This window comes from Corylus avellana, chromosome 6, assembly GCF_965113065.1.
Source record: "Corylus avellana chromosome 6, dhCorAvel1.hap1.2, whole genome shotgun sequence".
NCBI lineage: Eukaryota > Viridiplantae > Streptophyta > Magnoliopsida > Fagales > Betulaceae > Corylus > Corylus avellana.
This window is the reverse complement of record NC_142495.1, coordinates 21,295,017-21,305,646: the sequence shown is the minus strand read 5'-3', so window position 1 is coordinate 21,305,646 and position 10,630 is coordinate 21,295,017. Positions and strand designations below refer to the sequence as shown.

Genomic DNA, 10,630 nt, shown 5'->3' with positions numbered 1-10,630 from the left:
TTCCTAAAGAAAAATATAAATGAGATGACATTACTTCGGACTTTTAAACTACCATGCATTTTGAAAAAACTCTTTCAAATTTCAAAAACTTTCAATTTTACCATTTGAATTTTCAATTTGATACAATTGACTCTTCCGTCAATTTTTTACGTTAAACCCTACTAAAAACCTTTAAAAAGGCTAAATTATTCTTAATTTTTTTTTTTAAATTTAAAATTGAAATTTTATAAAAATTTAAGAGGTATAAAGGTCATTTTATTACTTTTAACGTTCAGAAATTGACGGAGGGAGTACATTGAAAGTTTTTAAAATTTAGGAGGTATTCTCAAAACGAGTGATAGTTCAATGGTTTTAAGTAAAGTTTCCTCATGATAAATATTGTATGCAATATTTTACCAGAAAATCAACATGATAATGGCAACTATGGTTAATTTGTGTTTATAAAATTCCTTAAATTTTGAATGCCCATTGGAAAGTTCAAAACTTTCAATTTTTTGGACTAGAGTTTAATTGTTGGAATGAGTGGCTTCCTGGACTCAAAATGAGGTTTGCTAGTGTACAATATGGTTGGATACTTGGATTAAGATTTATTATAATTATTTGCCTGAATTGCTAGCAATTTGGACAGGTAATGTGAGAGACTTTATATAAGACTCACTTATTTTAGTAAGTGGTCAGACAACTCAAAATTTATTTGAACAGATAGATTCTTTTACATTAACTGCTTATCCTTAAAAAAATGTCGCAGAGATGCGATTCGCCTTTGAAAAGAGACCCGAGAAAGAAAGAAGTTCGCTATTGACATACCCTTTTGTAGTGACTTCTAATCAATAGGCCTCTCCTTTTTTTCTCATTAATTATCGTTGTTCACCTTTACCCGCACCAGTTGCAAACTTGCAATAGGGGCTGTACTGGGATGCATGCTTTCTACTAGAATGTTGAAAGCAAAACCCACCACATCATTCAATAAAATAGAGATGGAGCCAAAAATCCGAGCACCATCCAAAAAAAAAAAAAAATCTCACTTTTCAGTAACTGTATAGTAGAGATAGAACCAAAAATCCGAGCACCACCCGAAAAAAGTATCACACTTTTCATGTCATTCTTCCAGAATAAAGGAACAAAAGTTGATGAGCAACACAAATACATCTCACAGCACTCACAAAACCAAGCTTTCTTGACAGTAGCCATGGTTCCAGGCAACACTAATAAAACGAAGGCCAGTGACACATTGCCCTGATAAACCCAAATACTGTAACTAAATACATATTTCACATTGAATCTATACTGCAGTTAGGCTTTTCAGTGATTAAATTCATTTCTTAGCTCGATCTCCTCTTTCAATTCCTGTTTTGAATCCTTCTCCTCTGAGATGAAGTCTGAGCTGTCTTCCGCAGCTGATGCCCCATCATTATAATCTGCAGCTTGAGGAGCCTTGAACATTTCATCATTTTCCAGTTCAGCTAATTTCACTTTTGAATCTCCCTTCAGAAGTTCCACCACCTCGAGCATTGTGGGTCTTTTCTCGGGCCGACTCTGAGCACATATGAGTGCAACCAAGACAACTCTTTTCAGCTCTTCCTCTACATACTTACCATTAAGCTTTGGATCTGCTACCTCATCATACTTTCTCTCGCAAACCAATGGCAGTGCCCAATCAGTAATTGAGCGTTTAATTGTTGAACTCAGTTTTTCAATCGGTTTCCTGCCACTGGCAATCTCTATCAGTAGTATCCCAAAGCTGTAAACATCACAACTCTCATTTGCTTTCCCCAACATAGCATATTCAGGTGCAAGGTAGCCAAGGGTACCCTTAACTCTTGTAGTTACATGTGTTACGCCATCAGGGATTAACTTTGCGAATCCAAAATCAGCAACTCGAGCCTGAAAATCTGAATCCAGTAACACATTGCTTGCTTTAATGTCTCTATGGATTATATGTGGGGTCGCGTGATGGTGGAGATAGCTGAATCAAACAAATTTAGGAGGTTTAAGTATGTGCTGCAAGAAAAGATGAACAGAAAAGTTGGGTTCAGTACTTACGCAATTCCATCAGCAGCTCCAACTGCAATACTCATCCGCCGGTTCCAATCAAGAAGGCATTCCGCTGAATGCTGCCCATGAAGATGAGATAGTAGGCTTAAATTTGGCATGTAGTCATATACAATCAAACGCTCTTGCCCCTCTGCGCAATAGCCACGTAAACTTAGCAGATTCTTATGCCGTACTCGTGCCAGTATCTCAACCTCAACAGCAAATTCCATATCTGCTTTGTTGCTCCAAGCCTTCAACCTTTTGACTGCAAGCTGCATGTTTATCACCTTTCAGAATGGTATCCAGTACAAGGAATTAATTAAAGCAAACACCCAAAAGTCTATGGGAGAAAAGAAGCATTACAACAATACGCAGTTGCTCAGATTACCATCAGGAGAGGAATATTGAGGAAATGCTGCAACTTAGTAACAAATCAAGATCCTTATGGAGGCCATAAGTAAAAAAAATATATATATAAAAAAATAAAAAAAATAAAAAAAAAAACCTTGCTTCTAATAGCAATAAAAATTACAGATGCTAACTTTTGGTATCGTGATGCTTGTCAACTTACAAATATTTTACTATCAGTCTATCACAATTAAAGTGATTTCTTGAAAGAGCAGTGACAAGAGAATATAAGGAAGTTTAACTGAACTTTGTAATCTACATTTCATGCAGTTTCATTACCAAAGCACTTTGAGCCCTCTTTAACTAATTTTCTTGTTATTCTAAAGAAAATGAGCCACCACAGGGTTAATATCCACACAAGCAGTTCCATTTGCACCCTTGCAATTAAGAATTATAATTTGACAACATATATATATATATATATGAAAAAAATGCATACTTAGAAAAAAAGAAAAAGAAAAAAGGAATTCCTAATCAATGTGCATGACAGGGGCAGCAAAATGAAAGACCACACTTATTTATCTTCGGTAGTTAGTGCAACAAATATATCAAGAAGAAATCAATCAATGAAATTAGCAGTAAATTTCTCCAACCGTCTTCCTACCATGTCACTTACGATGCAAGTTTTCTGTATCCCAATACGGGCTATAAACCTATTAATATTAGTTGGTAACAGAAATTAGAAGGGTGCACTATTGGCAATTGGCTAAAGAAGAGCGCTTCAAGATAGAATAACGATGGCAAAAGCTCTTCCAAATATTAGGCAGGAACTTAAAATTAAGTAGGCAAATAAACCATGTTGGCTTAGGCAGTGATTGAGCAACTTTGATACCCACAACTTTGCGTGGCTACGGGACAAGTCTAGTGAAACAGGGCTGGCAATTTGCCATTTACAAGAAACACTGTAAGGTTATATGATTGATACTCACCTCCGTCCCAATCACCTTACACCCTACAGCATTACTTCAATAATAAGTTTAAAACTAACCAGCAAGGCTGAATCACCTGTCTAGTGCAACTGTACCACGACTTCCCAATGCTATGTCCTTGCTTGACTTGCGAAGTCTTCCATGCCTTATCATTACATTTTACAATGCCAAGCTACAAAGATTTGGTGCTAAGTTGGGCACTAGATTTTTGTGGTATGCACAGCAAGGATAGGTACATAGAAGACCATTTAGCATCAAACATAGCACAAACTAGAAGCTTTAAATTAATATTGTTTTGCTATGTGCAAGTTAAAAAAATTGCCTCGGAGAAAGGGAATATTGTGGAAAGTATGTAGAGCTCAAGCAATCTAAATTGAAATTGCTAGTGTGGGAAGCAATGCTGACACTAGGGAAACCCAATCACTAGATTAGACCACATCATCTGTCATTCCATATAACACGATGAGACATATCCACAACATGTGCTGAGACTGAGGCCCCATCCCACCTCTTCCCTAGTGGGGTTCCTCATGCAGGTTCTAAACAAGGTTGGGGTGGGTTCAGGTGAACTACAATGACCCAAGCAGTGCAGTGGCAGCTTTTTGGTTGCCCCACACATAACTAAATGCATATTAACACATGTATTTTATCCTAACTCTAGAAGTTTCCTTAATACACATTTCGTTAAGAACTTTAATTTATTGGAATCATTACAAAGTCTGTTATCATTGGTACTCAACTCAACTTAACCAAGCCCTGATCCTGCTTAATTAGGGTTGATACACGAATCTTACTTCAACTAAAAGGAGTCAGTTACATGTACCTTTCTTGGCATGTCTAGCTTGCAACCATATTCCCTATTGTGTTTTGTTTATCATATCCTTCACTACTTAGACCTTTCTCTAACCCTTTTCATTCCTTCAAGTTAAATCAAATCTCTCTTTCCCATTGATGCATTAATTGATCTTTGTTGCACATGGTATTAAACCAGTTTAGGCGACTCTTTCTCATTTCTTAAAAGATGCTATCCCACTTTTGAACAGATATCTCTATTCCCCATTCTATTAACACTCTGAATCTTCAATCTTAAACATTCTCTTTCTAGATTGATGCTAAAAGAAATTGAAATTAAGGTTAAAAAAACTGTTCTTGTAGCTTGACTCCCGCCTTGCCTTTATTTCTTGTTCTGCCAACTCAAGTATGAAGCAGGCTTAGGGATAGATACTCCCTTCCCAATCTTACTTCTATACCATTACTGTCATCCAAAAACTTATTTCTTCACCATATTCCAATGGGTGACGCCATTCTCAGAACTTTTTTTTTTCTTTATTTACAACTTCTGGCTACACCTAACTCCACACCATCATTAGTAGTACCTTGCTATACCTAAGTTTGTCACCAAGTTGTGGTATCTTTACTTATCATATCAAGCATGGCTTCCTAGACTATCCAATGTTTAATATCCATTGCTGATGTAAGCTATGGAGTCTTCATGCCAATGCTTAATTATCCAAATCGTGCATTTGGGTGCATTTCTTTCAATGCAATCTTTCACTTGTTATGCTTGATTATCTTATCATTTAAGCATGGATTTCAATTAAAATTTGGAACATTAGAAAGATATCGCTTGTAAATATTCTTTCTAAAATAAAAGAAAGCTAAAGACCCTTTTGACAAAACAGAGAAACTAGACACAGGTCACACGACTGTTTAGATTTGTTGACATTGTCTAGTAATCACAAGAAGGGGGTGGGAGACTACCAAAAAGTGGAATGAAGCAGTGTGAGATTATACAGTTCCTAAAAATATAAACAGATCCAAAACCTAAAGTTGAATTAACAAAAAAGCCAACACTTAAAGATATTCATTTTTCTATATTCATTTTAGATTATATCGACAATCATAGCCATTCAATGTTGTTAAAAATTAAATTAAATAAAAAAAATAAAAAAATAAAAAAACCTCTTTTGCACAATTAACAAATGATAGAGGGGTAAAAGTAATTATATACTAAGCATAATTCACATTAGAGAACATAAGTGGAAAGCTTGAACAGTTTTCAGTACTTGTGATCCATCCCAAAGCTGACCCCAGTAAACGCTGCCAAATCCCCCTTCTCCAAGCTTGTTATCATAATTAAAATTGTTCGTGGCTGCGTGCAGCTCCTTCAAAGAAAAGACTCTCCATGTTTGCTGCTTCTTCCCTCGTTCTTTCCTGTACAATTAAGCACTCCACTAATTAAACTTATATCATAACATTGTAATAAAAATAGAAATTCAATTATGTCTAATGAAATTGAGTGTGTGAGTCTTCGTTTGGTTGCCAACAAAACTGTGGTAGAAAACATTATTTTGCTAAAATTAATCATATACTACAGTCCACAGATGCCTCTGTACAATGTTTCATTTACTCCTCAAGATTCCATTTTTATTTCCTTTCTCATACTTCCTTTTTTCTTTTCCCACCATTTCTCAACAACCAAACCGACCACTGAGAAATTCCTCTCACCCACACCCGACTGCTTGTCCCCCAAATCTAAACTGAACTCAGAATTCAAAATCACCTTAGCTTTCTCTCATCTCGCCAAAATACAGCACATCATAAACAATTTCTCAAACTCAAATTACACCAACAATCCAATAACATTAAGGAAAAAAAACCCACAAAAGAAATCAACAAAAAGAGTAATAACATACCGATCCGAACCCTTCCAGCAAACAAACATTGAGCAAAAAGCCATATTCCCCCACTCCTAGCAAACCCAATAAAAAAAAATCAAAGAACCGATTCTGGGTTTTCAAAATCAGCTCCTTCTTCAAGCTTTTGACCCTTTAAAACTTCCAACTCTTGCGCTTCTTGTCCTTACTCTTTTGCTATGCTGTTCCAGAGTGAAAGTCAGAGTAAAGCTGAAGCTGAGGAAGATTAGATGCGAAACGTAACGCTTTGGAAGAAGGCACACACATTTCTCTTTCTTTGTTTTTTTTTTTTTGTATAAATATATATTTTTAACAGTCTCGAGGAAAAGCAAATATTTAGGGAAAATGTTGCGCTACGAGGAAGACGTCGGAACAAAACACTTGGGGGTTGTACTTTTTAGCTTTTCTTGCAGATGGAAGCGTGTAGTGGGCTAGCACTTGAATCTATTCCTTCTCCATCAAGTCTTTTTCTGTTTTTTTTTTTTCTTGTCCTCGCTGTTTTCAATTTTCAAAACACAAGGATGGGGACCATTTTCATTTTTGTATTTTAACATTTGATATTTCTCCATCTTTTCTTTTGAAAATTCGCCATTGAATTTTCTAAGAGCTACCACTGAAAAAAATAATGCTATAAGTTCTCATTAAAATTGACGAGGCTTGGTCCTTAAGGGGTAGCTCAATTGGCTGTGAATCACGTCTCATGAAGCATATGTCACTAGTTTGAATCTTCCTCTCCCTTTCCTTATGTAGATATGTAAGAAAAAAAAAAAAATTGATGTGGCTTTAAAGTTACAATTAAATTTTGATTTAATAAAGATTTTAAATGTTACATTAGTTTTGGAATGACACAAGAAATATACGTAAAAGACATTTAGCATTACTTAATGAAAAAAGAGAAATAATACGGTTTATCCTGTGTTCTCTGGGTGTTCCCTTAATTCTACGTAGATATTGCTTTTTTTTTTTTTTTTTTTTTTTTTTTTCAGAAAACAATATTCATAGCATTTCTCATTAGTAGGAAAAACCTTAGTATTTCTCATGAAATAAAAAAGAAAAAAAAAGAAAAAAGAAGCAATTCTCAATTCATCTCCTGTCCATCATCTTCTTAAAAACAACCATTAAATATATAAGACTCATATGTAAGGAAACAAATTCAATGGTTAGATTTAAAAAAAAAAAAAAAATGGATGAGAGATCAACAGAAGATCAAGTCTAAAGAATATAATTATATATGAATCCAATCAAATATGTTGTTATCCTTAGATCGATCGAGTGGTTTGTTTAGAATATATTTGTTATAGGAGGAGACCTTGTAACTATTTTTATTTATTGAGTAAATATGAAGGAGTTTTCGAGTTGGACTGAGCATCATTAATTTTGTATTTCATTGCCAACAACTGGTTAATTAATAATAATAAAGTTTAGAGGTAAAAATATTATTGGTGATGGACCACGTATGTTTTAACGGCGATGGTCCACGTTGGTAGGGACCTTTTTTAATTATGTATTAAGGGGCTACAAAAGATCCTTTTTGTGTCATTTTCCTCCTCAATCATAGACTCCCCCTATCTATATATTAATCCTCTTCCTCTTTTGTTTTTAAATAAAAACTAGCTAATTGCATTTATATCCTTAGTTTTTGTCCCATTTTATTCGCAAAATGAAGTACCCGAAGTGATTTTAGAAGTTTTTCTTATACCAAAAATGAAATGACTTTTAAAATCATATTTTGATCAAAATCTAATAGTGATCAATCAGAAATTCAATGATAATTTTAAAAGTCACATTATTTTTATAGTGACACATAAAAGGCTTTTAGCTAAGATTGTTCATGTGCTTAGCAGGATTTTGGCGTGTTATTTTGATGAATCTTTTTTACTAAAATATTTTAGAGAGAGAAGTTACTTCTCCATCTATACCAATGAGGATATGAGATGCTTTATGGGTGAAAAATACATGATTTAAAACCGATGAGTTGGTTGGATTTGAAGTCATAGTAGGAGTAGAAATAAAACATTTAATCTAAATAAATGGGGAATGATAGGTACTCTCTTGGTGTTCTTTTGATGTCCTATTGATTCTAGGTGGATATTATTATTTTTTTTTAAAAAAAAAAATTGACCCTTATTTTTCTCACATGATTTTTAGAAAATAATATCCACCTTGTATCAGAATGACACAGAAAAATACTATGAGAACACTTAGCATTTTTTCAAATAAATAAAGAAAATAGGTGCTCTCCTAGTATTCTCTTAATGTTCTTCTAGTCATAGGTGTATATTATTTAAAAAAAAGAAAAAGAAAAAAAAGACCATTATTTTTCACTTGATTTTTAAAAAATAATACTCATTTAGACTGAAATAACTAAAAAAATAAAAAAAATAAAAAATACTAAAAAACCACCTAGGACGATAAGGATAGTCAATTAATTAAAACTCAAAAGGCATCTCCATGGGTGGTACGAATGGCATTGTACCCGTCAACCTCAGCGGGTCATTTTCCATTCACATACATATAGGTGACAAGATTGTTAAAAGTCCAAGTTCATTGCCCCCACAATGTTTATAAATTATATTATTCCCCACTACTTTCAATTGGCCTTAAAATAAGACCTCAAATCTATCCTTTTTCTATCTTCAACCCCGTTAATCTTGCGACCCAATTTTCCAAATTTGAAGATTTTGAATTTGGTTGGTTTCTGAACCTTTTTTTAATTTTATTTATTTATTTATTTATTTTTTATTTTTATCATTGAGTAGGAGGAATGTATAGCATCAAATGTGAAAGGGAATTGCTAAGAAGTCAAACAAATAAATCTAATTTTTTTTTTTAAATTGACGTGACAGGCTGTGAGTGGCAGACAAAAAAAAGAGAATTGCATTTTTAAAATTTAAAAGCCCTTGTCACGTTAATTTGAAAATTCTTCTGGGTTCATTTGTTTGGCTTCCTACGACTTCTCAATGTAAAACGTCATGTTTTGAAAATTCAAAAATAAACTATCACTTGTACCTTTTTCTTGGATGCTCATTAGATGAAATAAATAAATAAATAAAAACTAGAACATGCCAAGTTGTTAGGATTATCACTTTAGTGGGTATTATTATATGGGACTCAAGTTTGGCCTCTTCAGGCCTGGCTGATTCTGTGCACAAAACACAAAACAATTGTGGGAATATGACTCCAATGAATGAACCACCCAAATAATCGACAATAAATAATCAATATTCATAAATAAATAAATAAAAATAAAAAATAAAATAAAACTTTGGAGACAGTTTCTGAAAATTATGATCCAAAATTTTGAGTAGGTAAACCTAACCAACTAATCATTGATGTCAGAGCAGTTGCCTTGGTTGGGGGAGCCTTATACGACAAAACAGTAAGTTCTCCAAGCAATGTTGCTTAATTTTGTAATATTTGGATTTACTATTATTTTTAATGTTTTTCTTTAATTTCCTCTTAATTGACAAGATTATTTAGAGAAGTCAAGATTCAATGTGTTGGGTGAAAAATAATGAACAAACAACTATTACCATTCACGTATAATTAACCATTACGTACAATGCCTTACATTTCACTATTTTCCTAAAAAAACACACTTTTCCATTATTTTATTGTCAAAGTCACTACTATAAATAATCTCAAGAGGTTGACTTAAGTGATAAGGACTTTGGTATAGGTGGCATATTCATCGGTTCAAATTTTCTTAGGTGTAAACAATTCTTTGGGGCCATGCTCATTAGCAAAGCCATAGTTTGACCCGATCCATGTAGAGAGGGTGTTTTTCATGGGTTCGAAGTTCGCCCGACAGAAGTAAATACATGAAATGACATTTCTTTGAAGGAATTTTCTGTCATAAAAAAAAAAAATAAGTTACTACTTTCTTTTTCCTTTTTTTTTTTTGATAACAGGGAACTTCGACAAGGTAAGACCCTTCAAACTCATCCTTATATGGTAAACCTTGGATTTGTGCACCATATTCACGAAAGTTTTTCTACACAGATCAGAGTAAATCATTGGCGGCAAGAAGTTATTACTTTAATATTTCTTATTTATTTATTTATGGTAAATTATAGGATTTGAATCTACATAAAAAACATCCATCCTAATGATTAAAGTATTGTGATGAGATTGAGACATGCATGTGTGAGACACGTAGGTGTATGAAGCAAGATTGTCGAGTTTCTGGATAAAACAAGAGATGGTATCTCTCACCCCAATTATGTCCAGTTTTTGATACTCCTTAATCACACAAATTAAGTCTTAATGAAGATGTTTACTTTTTTGTAAGTTGAATTAATGTTGTATCCAACTAACACAAGCACGTGCGTGTTACACTCTCGAATTTGTCGGCAAAGTGTGCAAGTGGTGGTTACAAACATGTTATATCTTGTTTGTAACTAAAGATTTGTATTATTAATTATGAGATTCACTTAAAAATGTTATACATTCTCCTTTTCTTTGAGGGTAACATTAAAGATTGAACTTATTATTATTGTTGTTTGCTAATTTGACTTGTGCTAATTAGATGGAAAAAGGTGATGGTTGTGCGACCACCAATTA

General features: G+C 33.6%; 1 protein-coding gene across 1 annotated transcript; it reads right to left on the bottom strand.

Annotated features, from left to right (window-relative positions):
• Nucleotides 1-1,009: 1,009 nt before the first annotated feature.
• On the bottom strand, nucleotides 1,010-6,496 carry LOC132188407 (Protein kinase superfamily protein). The gene is made up of 4 exons (XM_059602849.2): nucleotides 6,068-6,496; nucleotides 5,438-5,585; nucleotides 2,044-2,306; nucleotides 1,010-1,966 (listed from the first exon to the last, which is right to left on the bottom strand). The coding sequence occupies exons 1-4, from the start codon at nucleotides 6,109-6,111 to the stop codon at nucleotides 1,303-1,305; spliced, it is 1,119 nt and encodes a 372-aa protein (XP_059458832.2). The 5' UTR covers nucleotides 6,112-6,496; the 3' UTR covers nucleotides 1,010-1,302.
• Nucleotides 6,497-10,630: the final 4,134 nt, after the last annotated feature.